The 24,545-nt window shown below is 32.6% G+C and overlaps 3 protein-coding genes across 4 annotated transcripts; 2 read left to right on the top strand and 1 right to left on the bottom strand.

Moving 5' to 3' along the window:
• Positions 1 to 663: 663 nt before the first annotated feature.
• Positions 664 to 4,817, top strand: nac (GDP-fucose transporter nac). The gene is made up of 5 exons (XM_085201170.1): positions 664 to 1,128; positions 1,382 to 1,583; positions 1,834 to 2,059; positions 2,390 to 2,682; positions 3,111 to 4,817. Exons 1-5 carry the CDS (start codon positions 1,061 to 1,063, stop codon positions 3,327 to 3,329), a joined length of 1,008 nt encoding a protein of 335 aa, XP_085057296.1. The 5' UTR covers positions 664 to 1,060; the 3' UTR covers positions 3,330 to 4,817.
• Positions 4,818 to 4,918: 101 nt separating this feature from the next.
• On the bottom strand, positions 4,919 to 6,962 carry Ids (iduronate 2-sulfatase). Of its 2 annotated transcripts, XM_085201168.1 has the most exons (4): positions 6,715 to 6,962; positions 6,151 to 6,628; positions 5,686 to 5,961; positions 4,919 to 5,514 (listed from the first exon to the last, which is right to left on the bottom strand). In XM_085201168.1, exons 1-4 carry the CDS (start codon positions 6,913 to 6,915, stop codon positions 4,919 to 4,921), a joined length of 1,551 nt encoding a protein of 516 aa, XP_085057294.1. In that variant the 5' UTR covers positions 6,916 to 6,962. The 2 variants fall into 2 exon arrangements, with proteins under 2 accessions (XP_085057294.1, XP_085057295.1); XM_085201169.1 differs by lacking the exon at positions 5,686 to 5,961.
• Positions 6,963 to 7,232: 270 nt separating this feature from the next.
• On the top strand, positions 7,233 to 24,273 carry LOC146530207 (uncharacterized). The gene is made up of 14 exons (XM_085199858.1): positions 7,233 to 7,541; positions 8,997 to 9,185; positions 9,443 to 9,746; positions 9,825 to 10,083; positions 13,119 to 13,303; positions 13,975 to 14,223; positions 14,486 to 14,663; positions 15,032 to 15,193; positions 15,617 to 15,787; positions 16,026 to 16,177; positions 16,383 to 16,513; positions 16,636 to 16,772; positions 17,497 to 17,625; positions 18,634 to 24,273. The coding sequence occupies exons 2-14, from the start codon at positions 9,019 to 9,021 to the stop codon at positions 21,126 to 21,128; spliced, it is 4,719 nt and encodes a 1,572-aa protein (XP_085055984.1). The 5' UTR covers positions 7,233 to 7,541; positions 8,997 to 9,018; the 3' UTR covers positions 21,129 to 24,273.
• Positions 24,274 to 24,545: the final 272 nt, after the last annotated feature.

The following is a 24,545-nucleotide window of genomic DNA, read 5'->3' as shown; positions in this document are numbered from 1 at the left end:
AATAAAAATTATACAAAACGAATAAAAAAATGTAATAAAAATGATTCAACTTATTACAAAAAATGGTTTCAAAATATCGTTAATTTTAATTTTTTTGGTAAGATATTCTCATTATATTACTGCTGCGCTTATTTATTAATTGTAATTGTTCGAAGTGTAACTAGATAGACAAAGGTCTTTAAAAAGATTTATTAAACATTTTCAAAATCTAGGACTTGCGAGTATTTAGACATATTTTCCAGGGAGCGACTTGGCCTCCTGTATAATATGTTCTCCTGTACTGAAGGCGGTGATCATCCTATTGAAATCGAATTTACGTTTTATGTATGAAATAAAAATGTTCACGTAAGATTTTTTTGAGTTGGGGGCTAAAGGCTAAAACAATTAAGAATATGTAATTTAGTAACAACATTGAAATTCTTGGCTTTACCATAAAAATATGATTTTAGCATAATTTTTTGTGATTAAAAATTTTGAGATTGATACCAGACTATTCTAGGGTGGTATGGCCCAATCGCTTTCTTCTTTCTACCCACATAATCAAAGTGATGGTTAGAAGCATTTGAAATTTCTTTCCATATTATTGTGACTAAAACGCCATCCTTTACCTCGACACCAGAGTGAAGAAATGAAAATATAAATTTACTTAAGTATTTAATTTTCTCAAGTAGGGATGGAATCCACAACCAATTGCGTTTACACACATGTGCCCCTACGCCACGGCTGGCCTCAAAGACACAAAGAACCATAATAATTATAATAACTATAGAAACATATTTATTGTTCTTTGGTAAACTATCACTTGACACATCATTTAAACATTTTTTTCTCAAGTGGTAAATTTTCTGAAACAGTCACTTGTCAACATTGTCGTCTGTCAAAACTCAAAAGTCATTAGAACTATAAAACTCCGGCTATTTATGACTTCGGCGTTCCGGGAATGTGCATTATTTTTTGTTTACAATAACAATTTTCTACAAATACATATTTTAGAAATAAACTGGCTGACGTACCGTCGTCGTATTGATATAAGGCCTAATTTAATAATTGTTTCTACAAAATGAAGGATCGTCAGTCAGATTTGTGCTCCAGATATATTAAAATATTCATTGTCGTATGCTGTTATTGGTAAGTTTGTGATTCTATATTTGAAAATAATTGTAATGTAATATATATTTACTCGTCCATTTTCAACTTTTGTTATATCAATTTGTTTAAAAATTTTCGTTATCTGAAACCTACAGGTTTAATGGGTTTATTATGTTTAATCAGATTAGAAATTCGATTATGAAATGTAATATCTTTTTGATCGTCTATGTAGATAAATACTCCTTACACATGTTTACTACGATTGTACGCCTCAACTAAAGTATTATTACAGGGTGATATCAATTGCAACAGTTTTTGTGAATAAGAGTTTGCTAAGCAGCCAGTCAGTGGCTTTAGAAGCTCCTCTATTCATAACTTGGTTCCAGTGCATAGTTTCATTTACAATATGTTTGACTTTGAGCAAAACAGGTGGTATTCCAGGAATATTCAGTTTCCCAAAAGGAACTCCATGGTCAAAAGAAGTTGTTGGCAAAGTATGTAAAAAATATTTTTGACAATTGCCTCATTTGAGAGACACTGCTCTATGCATCTTTCATTTATTAAGACATTGAGTTGTGAGTAGCTGATACTAGGGACACAATGTCTCCATAATTTGGAGAAGAGATTAAAATAATTCATTCCTCTCAGAGGGAATTGAAGTCACAACCATCACAATTACACACTGCCGCTGCATCATAGCAGCCTCTTTTATATAATAAATTTATAATATTTTTATTTTCGCAGGTAATACCATTATCAATTATGTTTACACTGATGATTGCAACAAACAATCTCTGCCTCAAATATGTTGATGTATCATTTTATTACATAGGAAGGTCATTGACAACAGTTTTTAATGTTATATTTAGTTGGGTGCTTTTGAGGCAAGCTACATCATATAGATGTGTGTTTTGTTGTGGATTTATTATATTTGGTTTTTATCTTGGTGTTGATCAAGAAAACTTATTGGGTAATTATTTGTACTTCTTTGATTCATTCTATTATTATAATTAAGGCTATTGGGGCACAGAATGTAATATTAAATATTGTTCATTTCCTTGTTCTGATAATAAGGCATAAGCATGGCATAGAGTTACCCCATTCAACTCATAATGTTTCAAGAACTTGGTGAAAAAATGGGAAATGCAAGAGCCTTAATGGGAATAAAATCCCCAGTGCTATGTGCAGGATACAATGTAAAGCTAGAAACAAAATTATACAATGATTACTTTTTGCAGTGTCAATAACATACAACAATTATCTGCTATCAATAGAATATTAAATTGTAATTGCTTTTCAGGTTCATTTTCTCTTATTGGAACAATATATGGTGTTATTGGCTCCCTCATGCTATCACTATATTCCATTTTTACCAAAAAAGTATTGCCAAGCGTAAACCAAGAAGTATGGCTGCTATCATATTATAATAATGCATATTCAATTATTTTGTTTCTGCCATTAATGATATTGAATGGAGAACTAAGTGTGGTACTTACCTATACAAATTTCCATAGTCCTTACTTTTGGATGCAAATGGTTGTTGGTGGACTTTGTGGATTTGCTATTGGATATGTTACTTCACTGCAAATTAAGGTATATTTTTTTTTTTTAAAAATCGGCCAAGTACACGTTGGATCAGGTACAAGGAGTTGCTTACTATTATTAGTAAAAATAACACAGCAATCACATTTGTTGTATAGGAATCCCCCTTAATTTCCTTTTTATTTTATTTTTTTAAAGTGAATATATGGCCGTCGTGGCGCAGGGGCACAAGGGTGTGGTTGTGACGCGACGGTTGTGGGTTCGGTCCCCAGTCAAGGGGACCGAATATTTTAATTTCTTAGCTCTGGTACCACTCAACACGCAATGCGTCGAAAAATTCTGCCAAAATAGGGAAACTGAATGCCTTAAAACTAGGAGGTTCCCTCTACCTCTACTATTTGTTCTAAGGTTTTAAATATTTAATTTATTCTGTTTTTTATATATATAAACCTTATATGTTATAGTTTATTTACTTACAGGTAACTTCACCTCTGACACACAATATCTCAGGAACGGCAAAAGCTTGTGCACAAACTGTCATGGCCACACAGTGGTACAACGAAACAAAGAATACTTTATGGTGGATGTCTAACGTTATAGTCTTGGCCAGCAGTGCACTATATGCAAGATTTAAACAAATTGAAATGGAAGAAAATTCTAGAAAACCTATTCTTGAAGAAGAAAAAAGTTTGGTGTAGTTTGTTTATATATAATATATATAATATTAGACAAGAATATAATTTGATAATATTAAAATGCTTAATATATAATTATTTATTACCAAAGCTTATTAGTAAGCATTTTAAGGATATTTATGAATTTTATTTCATTTTAATAAAATTTTGTATACTGATTGACTGATACATATGTTTTTAATATGTTATGCGTTTATTTCTTGTAAAAGTTACTTTAGCATAACATTAGCCAATAACAGGAAGCCAGTCGTAGTGCAGGGGCACAAAGTGTGACTGTAAGCGCGACTGATTGTGGGTTAGATCCCCACTCAAGGAAATGAAAAATTCATTTACATTTATATTTAATTTTTTTCGTTTTGGTGTCGAGGCAAAGCGCGGCGTTGAGTTTCGCCACTCAACACACAATTTACGATACATTATATCTCGGAACTCAACGCCACGCTTTGTAGGGTTTTAACATTTACTGTTAAAATTAACTTATAAGGTTTTTTTCATTTATACCTTTGAAATACCAGTTAGCTCAATTTGTTGTAATTACATTTTTTATGAAAACTAATATAGGTCAACCAATTAGGGTAGTCCTATTAAATTATAGATATTAATTTATTTATAAAAATAAACGAGATTTTTTGCTTAACATATCAGGCCAGCCAAGTATACAGGTAGATTAACATTTTAAATTATTTACGCACAATTAATCTATTTATCAAATAACAATTTCTTACCAATATGCTATTTAGTTATGAAAAGATAATAATAGAACCTTTTTAATGTTTCTGTGCCATTGCATATAGAAAAAAAAAACAATTTTTAGCTTTTATCTTAGATATATAGCCATGCAAGAGATAAAATTAAAACAAAAAGTTATTAGCATTCATTCGTTACTCTACCCATATGTGGGTGAATTGCATATCATTATTTAATTCCTTATTCAAGTAGTACTTAGTTTGTTCGAGCTTCAAACATTGTATCCCGCAAATAGCAGAGTAGGCAGAGAGAACCAAGCGTTAAGACATTCCATTCCCCACTTTCTGCCAAATTCTGAAGCCATTGCGTGTTGAGTGGCGGAACTCATTACCAGAGAAAGGAAATATTAGTATTAAATATTTCATTTGCCCGAGTAGGAATCGAACCCACAACCTGTCACGTTTACAGTCGCACGCTTGTTTTCTGTTCCACAACTGGAACAATGTTTTTATTGTTGTTATATATTTATTATTTTTGAAAAATTTTCTACGTATATTGTTATATACATACAAATAATGCAATGTGCAATATTATTGCTTTAGGGTTAAGATAACTTTAATTATTATAATTATAACAAAGGAAAAGGTCTTTCGAGGATCTATAAATATTAATCAAAAAATTTATGCCTTTTTTATCATTGATTACCATTTATTGTATAATAATTCTAAGCGACTAAGTATAAGGAAATGTTTATTAAATTTATATGTTTTCCAGACATTTGATTATAAGATACTTAGTTGACGAGTTACGATTTTCATTCTTTTGTTTTATATTATTGTTGAGTTGATATTTTATATATACACATTTGAAACAAAATACTTCATATAAGGTTGCATATATTGTTTTTACTTGAGTAGGTATTTATTGTAATAATAGGGATCTATTTGTAATCTCAAAATATGCGATAATTTCTTTTCCACATGTTTATACTTAGGATTTAAGTGAAAATTATAAGATTCATCGTCATCTGTAACATGGTCGTACAACTCGACGCCATAAATAGTAGACCAGTTCCTAGAAAATAATGTATTATTAAAAGATATCCATTCAGTGTATCTATATCTTTTTGTTCTGATACTATAACCCATGATTTTAATATCTTTTAAATGTGGTTTATCCGAATTTATTTCAGGATATACACTAGGTCTGGGATATTGAGATATTGCGTATGGTCTTCTGTTTTTATATTTAGAAGTTTTCATAAATGGTACCAAACTTTTGCCTTCATAGCAATTTTTTGAATTTTCATGGACATCTTTGCATTTTGGTGTAATATTTAAATTGGCTAATTCAAGTATGGTTGGAAATATATCAATTAGTTCTACAGGAGTTGATATGGATTTTGATGGAAATCCCGGTACTTTAAATATTAATGGAACTTTTAAAGCAACATCAAAGTTGCTGTATTTTGCCCATAAGCCATTCTCTCCTAATGACCAACCTGAAATTAGAAATACCTACATAATGAAATATTTATAACATTATAAATTAATACAAATATTATAATTATTAATGTATTTCAATATAGGAATTTATAAAAGAATTTATTATTAAAAAAAACACTTTCATATTTATATATATACTTAGGTATTTTTTTAAAAAAATCTCTTACCATGGTCACTTGTTAAAAGAACTATAGTATTGGTTGGATCTATTTCTCTCAATAATTTTCCAATTAGATTATCAATATATAATGATGCTGCATAATAACTCTGACGGATTTTTAAGGTCCATTTAGTAGGCATTGTGCCAAATGGATAGGAAATGTTAAGAGTTCTTATATCGTTTCTATGGCGTACATCAGTCCATGGATGCCATGCTACTAGTGGCATGGTTTTGGGCATATAAGGCATTGATGGTGGCTTTACTTCGCTGATTGGAACTTTTCCTAAAATTATTTGTTTAACGCAATGCTGTTAATTGTCTTGTTACCAGAGCGAGGAAATAAAAATACTTCATTCCCGTAGTGGGAATTGTACCCACAACAATCGTTTACATAAGACGCTATGCCGCTGCGCCCCGATTAATCGTGAACGTGATTTTTTTCATATGTTATTTTATAAATATTTTTACTTACTTAGATATTTATGAGGATATTTAAGAGGTATATGAGGCTTATGAAATCCTACTGCCAACAAGAATGGTTTGTTTTTGTTTCTGTTCCTCAACAAATTTATAGCAAATTCAGTGGATTCCAGATCAGGTAAAGTATTATTGGGTTGTGATGTAATAGTAACTGGACATATTAGATTTTGTTCTAATTTGTGCGTGCTATGATCTCTACAAACCGCAGCGTTTTTATATCGTTCTGATAGAGGGTGAAAGGGTATTTCTGACCAGCTATACGGCCAATCGTCGGTAAAATTTGAGCTCTTTCCCGGATGAAATATTTTGCCTATTGAAAACGTGTCATATCCATTTTCTTTGAATATTTGAGGGAAAGTAGAAAAATTGTAAACTTCATCACGCCAGTAACTATAAAAGTCGTATAATCGTAACGTGTCAGGTCGACGACCTGTTAATAAAGAATTTCTACTGGGTGCACATAAGGCTTGCTAAAAAATAGAGATAAAAGGTTATAATAAAGCATTTATATAAAAAAATATACTGTCAAATTAAAACAATAACAAAAGTAACCAACCTGTGCGAAAGAATTTCGAAATGTGATGCCTTTTGCCGCCAATTTTTGAATATTTGGTAAATAGAACTCGTCTTCCGTCAGCTGTCGCAAGTCGTCGATAAATACAATCAAGATATTACTTTTATTTCTATTCTGCTTGATATTCAACATTGCGCTTGATATATTATAAAAATATAAATACATAAATATTTTCAACCACATTATTTTCGTTTGCTAAGTTGCTTTTAAATAATAAATATCAATTGAATGAAATATCCTAAAGACTATACAATATAAGCGTCCATTAATAGTACTTTTAAAATTTACTAAAATAAATACTTAATTTTTCTTAATCATTTAATTAATAACTATTTTAATATAATTAAGTTTCTTATTTTAAACATTATATTATAACAGAATAGAAAGTATAATAATTTACGTGTATTTTTAAACGCAATATTACAATAGTGTGCTATAACAACGTTACTTCTTACTCACACATTTGTCAACATCGTTCGATTTCGTCTTGATTTCTTTTATGTATGTAATTCTCAAAACTCACACATTCAAATAAACAAGTAGGAGATCGCTGTGCGCGTTTGTCATTCAAAAGTTCAAAACATCTGTTGTATGTTGTTGTGTTTTGTATTTTTAATTATAATTTTATTCCTGTTTTATTATTTGATTTAAAAGGCATTTTGTATAACGAATTTAAAAGTGTATTGAGTGAGTGCTTTTATAATTTTAAAATTGTTGTGACGTCATTGTTTTCGACTGCCAGTAAAAACGACGCAATTGCACCATTCTTCAGATATGGAATTAAAATGAAAATTATTTTTATAATTGAAGTAAGTAATATGATATATTGTATCATGATTCAATTAGGATGTTTGTATTTATGCATCTGGGAGGATGGATTGTATCGTTGTAAGGTACAACTTGCATCGATTTCCTTTGTCCTCGGTCCCTAAGGTTTGCACTCTAATTGTTGTGTATTGAGTTTGAGAGAACACTTGCGTATGTAATACGTGCTTAGAAAGTATAATACAGTTCTTAGATCGATTTACGACATATCTACATCGGTGAATTCTAAATACCTACAGATTTCGTACATTGACATTGTTTATTTTCGTAAATTATGTAATCTATATATTTTAATCTGACATTGTTTTGTTTTATTATATTATGTAACTTTAATTGCTTTTTTTTGTTTTAGGGAAATAGTTTCGAATTGTTGATGTCTTTATATTCATTGTTTTAATATTAAGTGAAGGTTACAGTTTTTTACTGTAATATTGTACATTAGTTATTTAAAACATTTTTTTAAATAAAACAAAAATTGCATCTTTGTTTTTGTAAATAACTCTTATCTATTTGTATTCTTGTCAGATAAAATTTACTGTAGTCATCGAAAATAACGTAAACAAGATATTTATAGTCTCTTGTGATGTTTATATTGTTAACAAAAACAACAGGTAAATCTTGTTATTAAACTAATATTGTTCAGTTAAGATAAAAAAAATAGAGTATTGTATTATTTTAAGTTGATATGTTCATAAAATAAATAGTAATTCAATGCAAAATTTGAATATAACACTATTACAATTAAAAGAAATAGTTACATATAAGACATAATTAATAATCTCTCTTGTGCACAATATATATGTATGCCATGTTTTGTTTTATTGGATATATCTAGTTAAACATTTGACACTAAATTATTTTGAGTATTTGTCTCATCTTGTAAGCAGAAAAAGAGTGAAGCTGATGTTGCCATTTAATTAGTCTATTAGAATTACCGAGGCTAAACTATTCCTTGTAAATATTTTCTATTTATACCAATTCTTTATTATTAAATAGAATTTGTTATATTTTCTTAATAAAAAAAGTATGGAAAATTAAATATGGAAATATTCATCATATGGAAATTTTTGATATGATTTGATGAATACATGATTATAAATTTTATACTCTAGTTACTGCAATTATCAACTTTTAGATCATAATTTATTGGTTTATTACTACTAACATTACCTTTTTTATGATTATTTTCGTTTTACAGCTTTACACTATTCCTACATATCTAGACAGGGAAACCTTGTATTAAGACCATTCACTTCACTTGCTTCCCAATTTCTGTGAAATTGCATAGTAGGAATGTGAAATTAATTTAAATATTTTCATTACTCTGAACAGATCACAAACCCACAACCGTTGCACTTACAGTCAAATGTTATGCCACTGCCTCATGACATCGACTTTTAAAATTATAACTAGAATTATATTTTATTATCAACTTGTAGAAGACACTAGCAAACAACCAGCATGTCAGCGGAATCACCCCGGCACGCGCGCTCGGGCGGCCCGCTCACCGTGCCGTCGCAGCCGCCGAGCGACCGTAGCATCATAGACGCGGTGTCCGGCTTCATTAATGATGTCACCTTGTCCTCTTCTTCCACTGTTGATCCTAAGGACGTTATACAGTGGGCTAGGTTTGTATAAAAAATCATGTATATTTTTTTCAATGCTTTACAAAAGAAAGTAAAGAAAGGAATTTGAGACATTGCATTTTGAATGGTGGAAGTTAAAGCCGCGCTTAGTCTAACCAGATCAATAATATAATCGTTCCCTAATTGAACATTAAACCCACTGTCATCGCGTTGAGAGTCAGGCTCAGTTTCTCTGTTCACATTTAATTTTACCAAAGTTCCTACAAAAATTAGCGACAATAATCGATCTAATATTACAGGTTCGAAACCGCCGATATAAACGAACCTACACCTGAAGGGGATAGTGACAATGACATACCTCCATTACTCCTAATCCTGGGCTATGGGGCGGGGGTTCAAGTATGGCTGATCCCTCCCTCAGGAGAGGCCCAGGAGGTTCTCTCTTGGAGGCAAGGCACTGTGAGGGTCCTCCGTATACTTCCAACACCTCAACAAGGGGATTGTTTTGCATCTAAGAGGCCTCTTATAGCATTGTGTGATTCAGCCAGCCCTGGACCAGCTTTTTGCTCGTTGAGTTTCATTTCTATTAGGGGTGGGGAACAGGTGAGATATTTGTTTTAAAATTTTATTATAATGTTAGTACCTATATCATCATATAATATAAATCATTTACTTTGGCAGGTAAAAAGCATCAAATTCAAAAATCAAATCCTAGACGTACTAGCAAACAAACGTTCAGTAGTAGTTTCGTTCTCTGAGCGTTTCGCAGTATTCGACGCTGCTACCCTAGAGGATAGACTAGCCATAACCACTTGCTATCCCTGCCCATGTCCACTGGGAAACAACTCGCCTATAAACCCCTTGGCGTTGGGAGATAGATGGTTAGCGTATGCTGATAGAAAATTGAATCCTTCGAAACGGAGCAGTGGAGGATGTGAAAGTAAATATTAACTTTTCTATTTTTATTAACTTTTCGTTACAAATTGTTATTACTAAATATCTGTAAATTTGGATTGTATGTGGAGAATGGAGTGCCTTCACAATAGTATTTACACCTGTTTTAATTAATAATATCTACAGCAGTATAATACTATAAATTATTGTTTATATCAATCCCTTTATATAGTTTTGCCACAACTGAAGGTCAGTCGGTTGTATGCACAAATCATTTGTACTATTTATTAACAAAAATACAAGATCGCAAATAATTGGAAAACCTTGGAGTGACTAAGCCACTTACATTATAAATGCAGTTAAAGCAAATAAAACAAAATGTTATGCAGTGATATTGCAATATACCTGCATATTGACCGCAAGTTATTTTAAAAGTCTTTTAAAATAAACATGTTTAAACTATAGTCGTTTTAGTAGATTTATTTATATATGAAATATAATAATGCTGAATAATATTTATTGGGACTTTTTTTCGTAGCTATAGATGTAGAGATTAAAACATCGTAAAAACGTCTTTAGTATAAATGAGATGTAGTAATTTTTGTGCGATATACGGACACAAATAAAGAAAATCTCAAAGGAAAATAGTTCCTATTATTACTTTATATTCCTGAAAGGGTTAAAGACCTTTATGCTCGATATACCGATAAGTATATGAAGTTATATATAGGTATCATACACGTTGACTACACGCGAATCTAATTTAAGGAGTTATCTATATTTGTTACGCATGAAACATTCGTGACAAAGACATGATTCGGTCGATAGCTTACTAATTTTGATTATATTAAAATGCTATATAATATGACACTCTGCTCTTATTTACGCAGTGTCTTAACACTATGTTATCTTGTTTCATAGAAAGGTGAAATAAGTGTACTTAAAAAAATCATTTAGTTTCACGCTTCATTTCTTTGTATTTATAGTTGAAAATGTCTTCTTACAAAAAATAAAAATGATAACTAATTCTTTACCCCGAGTGGAAATCGAACACAGAACTGCCGCGTTTACAGATTAAATCTGTTCAATTTGTGATACATAAAAAAATTATCTAACATAATACAATAAACACTACATATAAATCTCTCATACTAAAATGCATTAACGTAAATACACGTCCTTTGTCTTTATCGATTGTCTATAGAGGCTAATGGCTTCATATGACCTTATGATCGTAGCAGTGTGCATTTTTCTTTTATTTGTATTGTGAAAATAATTTTAATTTGTCACTGTTTAGTGGTCTAAATGTATGTTTTTTTTACTTGCAAAGATTCTTATTGAAATTAATTTATTATTTACTAGTGGACCCGAGCGCGGCTACGCCCGCTTGAACTATACGAATATTTATGAAATTATTTTCAGTTTTCAATAGAGAGATGCGTTAAGCAAGCTCATTTTTTGTGACGTTTTCTAACAACAAACTTTGCAAATCGTTGCTTAGCAACGACGGTTGTTATAAACATGGCGGAATAAATTGCATGTCAAATTAATAAGTATTTTAATATATCGAAAATATTACAAATATGAGAAAAAAAAGTATCCTATGTTCATCCCGGGACCCTCAAGTATCTCTATATGAGTATTTTATAACAATAAAATTAGCGGTTTGGCCCTGATTGCGTAAAAGACAGACAGACAGACAGACAGACAGAGTTACTTTCGAATTTATAATATAGGTATGGAGGTATGGATTCATAACTGTAGTAGACTTGTTTTGAACGTTTAAATGAAAACGCAATTTCTTATAAATGCGCAGTTTTTTTAATGGCCAGTTAAAAGAACATAACATAATGACACATCGCTTTGTTTACCTTGTGTCCAATTTTAAGATATTGTCATTTGAAATTGAATAGTGAAAACAAGTTGGCGAGGCACTATTTTCTGAGCTACTTTAAATCTGATCCTTCACAACGGTGTCTTTATGTGTTATATAATATATAGTGTTCATCAAATGAATAACATACAAGCTGACTCCCAAAGAGTTATATATTTTTTTTAGCTTGACGTTGTATCTCGTACATAGCAGGGTAGGCAAAGGGAGCCTCTGAAGTACTGTTCCCATTAACACACATCCGTTATCCACTTTCCACCGAATTTTGGGGACATTGCGTGTTGAGTGGCGCAACTCAACACTACTAAATATTTCATTTCCTTGAGTGGGGATGGAACCTATAACTGTCGCGTTTACAGTTGCACAGTTGTGCACCTGCGCAACTACTGGACTCAAAAAATGTAAGAGTTGTTTCTATGAGATATGTATTATACAAAGTATTTGTTGTTTATTTTTAACGTTACCTTAAACTTATCTTAATTGCTATAATAAACATTAATTATATGGACAATACTGCTATATAGTAAGTAAATGGTCGTTACTTTTTCTCATTAGTACTACTTACCTATTTTTTCTATAATAAAATAAATAGTTTGTCATTATTGTTTTTTGACATATTCAACACCTGTCTTGATAATAAAAATGTCCTTGACTGACATCTGCGCATATTTATTAAAAAATAAAAACGCGTATATTGAAATAAATTAATATGAATATGTGGCTTTCTATATAAAATGAAATGAAAATGAAAATTTATAATTAATGTTCTCCGATATATGGTGCGGCTTAGAAAAATTGTGTCGCTATTATCATATAATTATGTAAGAAATTCTTATTTTTCACTACTAATTGAATGTAGGACTTCTAATCTTTTGTTCTTTTAAAAGCCCAGTTTTAAGTACAGATACAGTTAGACAAATCATATAAAAAATGTCCAAAAATGTAGCTTAGTTTTAGTTTTATGTACAGTTTAAAAACAAATTTTAGAAAGTGAACTGCTTGTGCTTAGCAAGGTATTCTTGCAGCCGTGCCCACCGTGTTTCAGGGAGAGGTTCAAGCAGTGCCTGAGACTGGTGTTTGTTTAAGAGTTACTTAACTTAATTTAAAATAATATTCTATTAGTGCTGCATTCGACCTTCGAATTACGTTCAGAAAATTAATTGATAATCGATTATATTTTTTTATTTCAGGCGAAGGTGTAACAAGCTACACCGCAACCGTTCTCCATGCGGCCAAGTCCCTCAGTAAAGGCTTGCGAGGCCTCGGCGAAAGTGTTGCCCACAGCTTGGCGGGCGGTCGCAGTACTTCACAGTCGCCGTCCCCACCACACGCCGACATACAAAGACCTGGTGTCGTCACTATATTGGATATTGAGGTTAGTTTTAATGCTTTAATTTCGTGCTCGTCGTCGTAACTAAATGCAATAACGTACAAAGAGAACTTCGTGTCCAAACACTCTGTACCTTGTTTTTCATATGGATCCTATATATTACGTGCTTTGTTTTTACCCTTTGTTGCTACCCTTCGTATGTAAAGTAGGATAGTGAAAATATTTCATAATCCGAGTGGTATATAACCCTTAACCGTCGCGTTTCCAGACTGACGATGTCCCACTGCGCTACATTGGCTTGATTATTATTAATGGCTATAGTATATTTTGTGTTGCTTAGGGTTTTTCACTATTTGTTATTAAATATGTGTGAATCAAACAAATTTAATACAAGGTCAATCTATTTATATTCTTCTTAATTCTTACTGATTATTTTTCATTAAGTATTTTTTTTATTTTATCATGCACAAATGTTTGATATTTTTGTCTTTTATATTATAAAACTTGGCTAAATGAATCTATAAATAATAATTCTTAACCTTCCTGATACTATATGAAGGATTCCTTTGGTTAAGGTTAACAGTTCTTATCTTTAAATCACGAATAGTAATGATTTTAACTCTACTCATTTTTACTTGAAATTGCGTTAGATTTCTGTATAGGTTTATAAGAAAAAGGGAAAAAAAAGACTTAGGATATTATTTTGTATGTATCAGGGTAACGAAGACGAAGATAGTCAAGACTGTGAAGATCCATGTGATCCAATAGTGGCCCATTTCATAGCTCATTCAGAAGCAATCATAGCTCTAAAGTTTGACCCCAGTGGCATGTTGCTGGTGACAGCGGACCGTAGGGGTCACGACTTCCACGTGTTTCGTATAAATCCTCACCCTTGTGGCCCTAGCTTGGCGTCCGTGCATCATTTGTATATATTACACAGGGGTGATACTACGGCTAAAGTACAGGTATGGTTATATTTTATGATTATCTTTTTTTAAATATTGTCCTTTCCTTAACAACAAGTCATATTCCTAGAGATTACTCGTAAAACCATTTCTTAAGTTTGATACTTATTTATTAGAGTTATATATTTGTTCACTAATCATATGTGTTTGCGTCTGGGTCTGTTAACAAGCAGCTTTATTCTGTAACTAGATATTTTATTTATTTATGGTACTTGAGTCGCAAGTAAAAGCTAACTAATCTAACTAAACAAAACCTCTACAGGACATAGCAATATCAGGCGATTCACGCTGGACAGCGATATCAACGCTCCGCGGGACCACGCACGTGTTCGCTATAAGTCCGTACGGGGGCGCGTGCGGGGTGCGCACGCACACTCAGCCGCGCGTCGTCAACCGCCTCTCCCGCTTCCACCGCTCCGCCGGCCTCCCCATACATACTGGTAATGAGTGTTCTTTTTATATTTATTGTTTTATTTTATTATATTATCTTGTGTTGAAGAGCAGACGATGTATGATGTATAATAAGTATAATAAATTTTGTTATTCCTAGTTTTTAGTGTAAATAAAATTTGACCTTTTTATTATTAAGTTAAAGTTCATATTTATGAGACATTATACGGCGTAAAGTTTGCTATCATTATTTTATTTGCTCTTCGGTTTGACTGTCGATTCAATGTCGGCCGAACAACTTGAGCTGCGAACTGATTCTTAGTGATGTCAGTGTTGATAATAAATTATTGTAGAATATTAGAAATTTATAATGAAATATATTATCTGTTGTATATTAAAACGCCCAACTGACACACAGGACACTCTTCCTCCCCGCTCGCCGTCTGCGAAGCGACTGCGGGCACGTGGTACCCCAACCCGCGCTTGCCGCCGTACCCCCTTCCGTACACGAGCGCGCCGCTAGCGCAGTTAAGACCGACGCACAACCTGCCTACGCACACCATCACTAGGAATAGCTCGGGTGAGTATAGTACGGTTGACGACTCGTGGCGGCTCTGAAACCTTTATTTTTTTACGCTGTTTTTATGAATATGAGTGAACTAAGAGAACAATATACTCTTTTGACTCACTTTTTTGTAAGCAAAACTGGCAGATTATTGATCTGCCAAAAAATTGTGGGAGAAATTGAAACGAAAAGTATAAATTATGTGACACGCAGCAGTACACAAATGTGGTAATATTTGCAAATATAAAAGTGTAAATGTGTGCAATAGTAAATAAAAGTGACAACGATTATTTATATAAAAAAACAGTAATAAGAATGCCTAGAGTTAATAACGCTTATTACTAAAGCACAAAGTAACCAGATCGATAAAAATACATTATAAAATAAACCAATTACCCAATTTTATCTAATGCACATTTTAATATTTACATTCTTCAGGTCGCCAACGTCTATCTTCCCTATCAGAAGAATCAGGAGCACCGCCATTACTAGCACGGGCCTGCTTCGGAATTAGCGGTATAACGGGGAAAGCCGCGTCCGTACCATTGTATTTGATGGCCGCTAATGGAGCGTTGCTACATTTGGCTTTGAACCCACGACATGCTCGTAGTAAGTGTCTTATTATAGGTGGATTTTTTGTTTCACGCTGTTTTTTGCATATAGCAAGGTATGGAAGGACAACTAGTTTAAAACGAAAAGAGGTTTAAGTAATATTTTTATGGAACATGCATTAGGCCTTGGCAAAAACGTTTATTTAAAACTTAAAGTTAATATCAATAAAAAAATGGTTTAACATATTTTAAAGGTTTTATAAAATTGTATTACAACATAACACACATTTTTATAGGTGTACCAAAAGAAAAAATCTGTGACGAATCGCCAATAGAGTTAGAAGTGGAGCCGATAGCGCAGTGGCCGTTACAACGTCCTCCCGCAGCGGCAGATTTACTAGCGCCGCTACCGCCTTCGAATCCATTGTTACAACCTATGAGTTGTCGCGTAAGTTATATTTTATCTACGATATATTATTATAACAAAATATTATTATGTTTAAAAATATACATCATTATGTTTCGTTTATTTTTATTACATGCATTGATCTAAAGAAAAAAGTACCGGATGAGCCAAGTAACGGGGCTTTTGCCATACATAACATATAATATCTTTTAAAAAATGTAATAAGAAAAACATTATTTTTCATTAGAGATGCGCAGACATGTGCATGAGCGAGGAGGAACGTTGGCTGTCCCAAGTGGAGATAGTGACTCATGCCGGGCCACATCGTCGGCTGTGGATGGGCCCGCAGTTTGTGTTTAAAACTTATAATATTACTGGGTAAGTAGTCATTTTTATGTTTTTAGTCATAAATTACAATACATACTAAAAACTTATTTTTAAATAAATATATTTTATATTTAAACATAATAATTATTAAACCCATTCATTCAACATTCCAGGTCGAATTCCTCCCTGTCGGAAGCTGAGGCGGTGGAAGTAGATACGAGTTCAGCTCGAGGGGCGGCGCGTTCGACTCCGGTCAATATGCCCGGTGTTCGACCTATAGTGCCAGTACTTATCGACTCTGGTTCCGCTAGTACGTATTTATTATGAGAGTTTTTTTAGATTTACGCGCAACCTAGTCTTAAGACACCCTGTTCCGCATCATCTCATCATCATCATCTTTTTAGTGGCAGATCTCAACGCTGCGCTTTGTCTTCTTACTTATTGACTCTGCTTCCGCTAGTACTTAATATTATTAGCATTGTTTGTTAGATGTCTGTATAGTATATTAAATGTCTTTTTAATTTTTTGATGGTTCTGAAAATTGATTGATTAAATATTTCTCCTCTGAGAATACACCTCTTATTTATTTGTTGTTAATAGCGACTTCTCCAGCTCAAACAGCCTTTCAAAAGGGTATATGTGCATTTTACGAAAGACTATTTTAGATTAATAGTTCCTTAAATATAATCTTACATAGTGATCTAACCACTTTCCGAGAAGTGTTCATATTTATAACTTAAAAAAATGTGTATAGGTTTAGACATATTTAACATTATTGACAAAGTATTTTTGCCTCCTACTTTCAACATTAGAAAATATTGTTTATTTTTATAGACAGGAATAATTTTAAGACATGTTGCTATTTAAGCTTTTCTTTAATCGAATTACATAAAGTCGTTTTTGCAAAGATCAATGGGCTAAACTCTCACGCTCTCTCTCAAGATGTGATAAGCATTATGTTTTTTTAGCGTTAAGCTGAGTCCTCGCTACGTTAAATTTTTATACTTTCTAAATAAATAAATATAAATTTCCAGGTTCACTAGAACATTCGCCGTCAGACAGCTTTCGTCGTAAGTCTCTGTTGGCGGATTCTGGGAGGACCGCGTCCGTCTGTGACGTCCAACTCAAAGAGGATCTCGCTGAAGCCATGAAGGAGGATCATGGTATGTGTTATGTTTTTATTTATTCTGTACAAGAAAAAGTTAAAGTGAAAAATATGTTACGAAACATGGCATGATTTTCTGCAAAATATAGATAATAAAAGAAATTTGCAAAAGTAAGGTTAAAAATATATAAATAAATATTTTCTTATAAAAAATTATGAGTTATTTAACCTCATGCTACATGCATATGCTTTATGATATTTATGATATGAATATGTATACAAACCAATGAGTTTTAGATACATCAGGGTAGGTGGAGGAAACCTGGGAACCTAGTGTTAAGATTCTCTGTCTCCATTTAGACACTTCCGTTCTCCACTTTGCGCTGAATTAATAATATTGATACTCATTTATATGACACATATCTGTATCCGAATTTGTAGGGAACGAACTCACAGCTTTCTGCTTGGCCAAGTGTCGAGTTAAAAAAATTATATTTCCAAATGTGTTTCACCTGAAATTCCTCTCATTTGAAATGAAAATTGTTGTGTTGTCTAAGTTTGTAACGCGTCAATAAAAAAAAATATTCAATCGAATTCATTGTCGCTTGCGTAGATTTTTTGAATTAAGTGTATTTGCGCTGTGTGTGGTGTAGTGCACAAGACTCAAGCATTGCAAGTGGAGAGTTCCGAAGAAAGCTTTATTAACATTGTGAATGAGAGCACGTGTCGGCGCCTGTCACGTAAGTCACAATGGTGGAGGCGACACATTGAATATATATTCACTAATATGTACATAATTTTGCTTGTGAAGGTCAGCATTTAATTACTTTCATATCAATAAACATGAAAGTCTTAAAAGTAGGCAAACAATTTTACGTACATATCAGTGGACTACATTGACAATCGGTCGCCTCGGACTAACACGTCCTCTCATTGGGTACGGCCTGCTCTATACCGAAGCCAAAGGCACCGACATCCCTCTTGGCTTTCGAATTAACTCCACATCGCGCTTTTATTCTAAATCAAAATATACATATAGACTAACGTGCCTTCGGTTTTGGTATAGGGCAGCCGCGAGCGCGGCCGGAGCGTGAAGCTGGTGGGCTAGTGGTGCGTGCCGTGGCGCCGCAGGGGACTGTCGTGTGCGACGCGCTTGCCGCCGCGCCGCCCGTGACGTCCGACCCCGACGCCCACACGCGGTGCAATGACGACGAAGCCGCCTTCCGCCCGCTGCTGGCTACCCCGCTCCCGCCCGCATCACCCCTCCCCTCCCAACTCGTCTCCCACCCCCTACCCTCCTCCACCACCATACCCGTGGAGAGTGCAGCGCCTCACGATGAGGAACCTCTCCCCGCCGCGCCCACGCACCCTCGTCTCGTTATGCGCGCTTTGCCCTCGTCGACCACTATACCGGTGGAGAGCGCGGCGCCCCGCGACCCATCGCCTGACGACGAGCCCCTGCCCCTCACTACGGATGTGGTGATACCGGCCCAGCTCACTACTGTCCCTGACCCATATGCACCTTATGATATCTACAGCCCCTATGAGACCCGCTTGCCGGATGAGCCTGCCTTAGTTAATATAGCGAATGTAGAAAGTGGACAGCGTGAAATAGAGAGTGCGAATGATGCATCGCAAGAGAAATCACTGCCAAAATCAACCCGGGCCCCGGATGATATTCATCCGGTTGCCCGAACTAGAGTTAAGAAATCTCCCACCACCAAGTCAGTTAGTGATAGTTCCGCTAGCTATATTAGTGTTAAGAGTAAAGTAACCGAAGATAAAGAGATTAGATTTAAAAAAGAAAAAGAACCCTATAAAGTGAAAGTTGAATTAGAAAATAAGGAAGATGCTGTGATGAGAGATGAAAGACCGCATAAAAATTTAGTGATTAGTGACGATAGTAATAAAGAATTTCAACGTTTGGATGAGAAAGATAAACCATTATCAAAAACTTTGAAACCAGGCACCTTGGTGTTTGAAACTGAGAATATTAAAAAGAATGAATGTGAAATAAAAATAGACAATGTTAAAATAAATGAATATGAAATAAAAACAGAGGAGCAAGCGTGGGATATGCTTTTAAATGAACCGGAAAAGTTAGAAAAACCGAACAAAGATGTGCCTCGTCTGCTAAATGATAATAAAACTGAAGATTTGAAAGCGAAATCAAAAAGAAATCGTAAAGCTAAAAAAACAGAAGAGCAACAAGCTAAAGAAGATGAAAATAGTTTTGTAGAAATCCATACGATTGAAGATAAACAACATATACCAAGTGACGATTTGGTATCTATATCTACATTAGAAGATGTTGAATTAGGTTCATCGTACTTAGCAAAATCTAGAAGACAACGTTCTTCTAAAAGTCGCACTCCTGAACGAAAAGACAATGTAGAAGAACCTGTTAAAACAAATGAACCTAAGCATATTAAAGATATAGACAAACCTAGTGTTAGTAAACCGAAAAATAAAATATGTGATGAAAACTTAAGCGAAGAAATTAAATCTTTTAGTCAATCTGTAGTTAGTGAAAAAGATATACTTAAAGAAACTAAGCTGAAGGAGACAATTATAAAAGAAACACAATCTAAAATGCACAGTGAATCTAAAACCAGCACTTCATTTTCAACTAAAGAATCTCCAAAATCTAAGAAAAATAATTCTTCACCTAAATTAGATAGTCGTAAAACAGAAAAAACTTGTGAATTAGAGGAAAAGGAAGTTTACGTAATCAATACGCATGATGATCATTTCCCAGAAATCCAAATTACTAGGGCCAATAAGTCGCTTAAAAAACCACCTCAAATGGCAGAAAAAAAGTGTCACGAGAGTGACAAAGTTGAGAAACCAGTAAAATCTTGGAGTTCGATAGCCGCTGCTAAAACTGTTAAAGGAATTGAAGAAAAAACTAACGTAGAACCTGTTGAAAAAGTTGAGGTAGAGGACATACAAGACGCGGCTACCGTTTTAGAAAATAATAAGAAATCTGAAATCTCTTTGCAAGATAAGCTGATGGAGCTATGTAAAAGGAGAGATATCATGGTTGCCGAGTGTGATGCGCCATCTGAGCTTAATTTTGTAGAAGAACACCATGCCGTAATGCAAGAACTGCCTCCGCTGGAACCTCTAGACTTCGGTCTCGATGACTTCAAACTTGAAGTCATGCGCGATAGCCTCTTAGAAAGCAACGATGTGAAGATGACCAGTCCCATATGCAAAATAAACATAGATGATATTTTGTCGTCTATCAAAGAAACCACAACTAAAGTAATCGAATCGAGCACATTTAATTTGATCGATATGGAGAAAGTGCCTGCAAGAAAGGAGAGAGGGTTTAATGTCGTAGAAAGCGACAAAATAACGTCTCAAGAAGTGAAATTAGAGGATGAAAGTAAGTTAGAAAAAGATGAACTGGAGAAGTCGTCTGACGACGACAATACCTCGCCCGTCCTGTCCACTGACAGCGATAAAGATGATAAGAAGGGCGGCGACGCCTCCAGTGTTAACACGCCTTTGTCAAAGCAATCTAAATCTAAAAAGTCTCGTAGGAAGAAGAAGTAAGATTCGTGCGTGTTCAATTTGAGCTTCATTATAGGTTAATGCATATTTAGTGGGACTTTCGCAGCTATCGTTGTAACTTAGTTAAGCAATTTTATGGCGTGAATGCATATAAAATACAAAAAAAAATCTTTACGTGATATGCATAGTATGGTTTACATCGCTGGTAGTTCTTGTCGACTTCGATATTGATAAAAACTATAAAATCGACGTATGTAACCGTCATATATCAATAAAAAAAATAAATAAAAAATTTAAAAAACGTAGGAAAAATTATAAAAAATCCTTTTTATCGAGATTCTTGTTGAGACTAGCTTCAACGAATAAAACAAATGTTATTTGAATTGTTTTCAGTTTTCAATTTATTATTTTGAATTAAATGAAATATTTTAACCATTATTTATTATCAATTGTATAATATATAAAAAAAATCATAAACAAAAGCCTTTACAAGAATCTCTCAGTGCTCTTTTAGTACTTATTTTTTTCTTAGGTAATTTAGTATTAGTTTCTTTTTTCGTGCAGTGCACTTCTAATCTAACTATAATCAGGGCCAGTAAGAAATATCGTTATAATAACGTTCTTCAAACGATTACTTTATTTAGAATCTCGACATTATAACACTATTCACTATCGCTATTTAGATATTTTGAATTTTTTTTGTTTTAATTTATACCGTACTGAGGTTTTATATAGAATTGTGCAGGCACATCTATTTATTGATTTTATTTTTTTATCTGTTTTTATACTTGTACAAGTAATATCTTATTATACTTATTTATATTATTAAACAAATATATAGGTACATAGATTGTATCGTTTATTTAAATGAAATTGAAAATTACATAATAATTTTTAATAGGCTATTATTTTAATGTACTCTCAGGGACGTTGATTATGGCTTACCTATATTTACTTAATAGTTATTTGAATATTAATTGTCTTCTCCCAGTTAGACTATCAAATATGTTAAATGTCAAAAGTTAGATATACCTTTTTTGTATATAAAATTCAAAGTTTACAAAGCCACTACTAAAACGAGTGAGTACAGTAGGTAGTAGGTAAGCTTTTTTTTGCTTATATCGTGGACTCGCAGCAATCCGACAAACGATTGCAATGTCTAAGTCTATAGGCCGTTTCTTTTTAATAAAAGTAAAAGTACCTTGTAATCCGACAATTTACAGATCAAAGAACCTATACCTATTAAAAACTATCAAACATCATTATTATTTAATAATAATAGCTATTTTTAACCGACTTCCGTAAGGAGGAGGTTGTCAAATCGACTGTTTTTTTATGTTTGTTACCTCAGAACTTTTGACTGGGTGAACCGATTTTGATGATTCTTTTTTATCTGAAAACTGGCGCTTCCCGTGTGGACCACACACTTTCACACGTCCATTTCTGACAATGTTATCCATGAGAAGAATCACATGTCTCAATATCACGCTAACCGATTTAGATGAACCTTTTTTTATTGGAAAGGATACACTTCAAGAATGATGAGAGTTTAACCAAACACTCTGATTCGGAAAGGTTCTGATTATAGGATCTGGGTAGAAGTCGATTTTTTTTGTTAAAATTTGTTATATACAATCAACAGTGATAGGTGTGTCCGATTACTGCGAGTCCACCTCTCATATCTCCTATACTTCAGTATTATTTGCTCGTATTATGTTAATGTTTCATATGACTTAGTCACGTGGTATATGATACCAGTACGTTTGCTGTCTAATTGTACAAATTATTTTTCCGTGTAACATGTTCGCAACGAGTATTATTTATTGTTTTATTCATATATTTAGAGTTAATATGTTGAATCATGACAAATATTTATTTTTCTATGTGATTATGTTAAAGACATCATGTTTTAGGCGTATTTAGAACTATTTTTAACCATTAAAAATATTTTTTAGGCAAATTTTTGATTGATACACTGCGATAGTTATGTGTATTGTATATTTTATTTTATTGCAAATAAATGTTTTATTTGTATAATTATAATTAATAATGACCAAAAATTGTGACATTTCTAGCTTATATTGCGGTACTAATATTTAACCAGGTGCACTTTTTATAATTGTTTGAAAAACATATCATAGGCACTGTAAATCATTTTAAATTTTATTATAATTAGTTTAATTGTATTTCGAGATTAATGGCGTATGCCCGTATTATGTCAAGACTTACCAATAATACATTGGTCAGTATACAATATGCGAGTAAATTAAATTTCTACAACATTTTCGTTTATTTGGTAAAAAATAAAATTTTAATAAAAGAAAATTAATTTATTAACTTAAATATACTAGTGTAATTGAATTCTATGTATTTCAAAAGGGACTCTGTCACTTAATTGTAGACTCATAAAATATTTATCAAAATTTCACTAAGAAGGATATTCTGATGTCAAAATAATATTAATATTATTAATTGTACTGGTCTCTGACATATTATAATAATGACAGTGGTCTCTTTTGAAAAAATAAATAGTACAATGTTTTACTGATATACTAATAATAATAACTATACATATTTCATTTCGAAAGGCCATTTTATTTTTGAGAGTTTATTTTTTTTATATTTTAACTGGATACTAAAAAAAAGTTAATACTCTTATGTTATATGTTAACATTAGCGCTACAGTCGAGTTGAGAGTTGCCAGGTTTCTTGATTATGGTTTTGAAAGCAATCATTGAAATATGGCAACTCTAAATGAAATTAAATAGACACATACTAGCTAATTTATATTTGTTTGTGGCAACAAAAAAGTGGCTCATTTTGTAATATACTCAATTTTATTGGAAATCAGACACTATCACTAAATCTGTAATAGTTTCATCAGAGTGCAGTCCAAATAATCAGTAAATTGTAATAAATATTTCAATCGCTGCTTAAGATTGTAAATTAGTCTTTTTGACAACTATTTCTCTGGAAAATTGAAAAATTTATTTTTGAAATTTTACAATATTCAATTAGGTCGAAATTGTTCTTAAAATATTTATTCTTGTCTTTTAAGATTATCAAAGTTCTGATGTAGGCAAAATTTACATGTAAATTTTAGATTCGGCAGCACTTAACAGTACGTTGATAATGTTATGGAGTGTTTAAAATTATTAGTAAAATTAAAATGACATTACAACAACCATATTGTCTTTTTATTTATCCTTTTTCAGAATTGAACCAATTGACCTTTATTTATAGTAGATTGTAAATTATTTTTCATAAGATCTAAACATTTAACACAATTTTCACTTTATCTAATAAGTAAATAATGAAATTTAGACAAAAAATTGCTAGTAGTTTAATTTTGCTTCTTTTTTTAAAAATAAAAGATACAGTAATTATTTATTTTAGTCATAGAAGAAATGTTTGTCCACCATTGCTATAATTTTTTTTTTTATTATTTTGAATAACGAT

This window comes from Heliconius melpomene, chromosome 17, assembly GCF_056956725.1.
Source record: "Heliconius melpomene rosina isolate 202511_hmr_F chromosome 17, ASM5695672v1, whole genome shotgun sequence".
Taxonomy (NCBI): Eukaryota; Metazoa; Arthropoda; class Insecta; order Lepidoptera; family Nymphalidae; genus Heliconius; species Heliconius melpomene.
The sequence above is the reverse complement of the archived record's forward strand: the minus strand, read 5'-3'. Positions and strand labels throughout refer to the sequence as shown.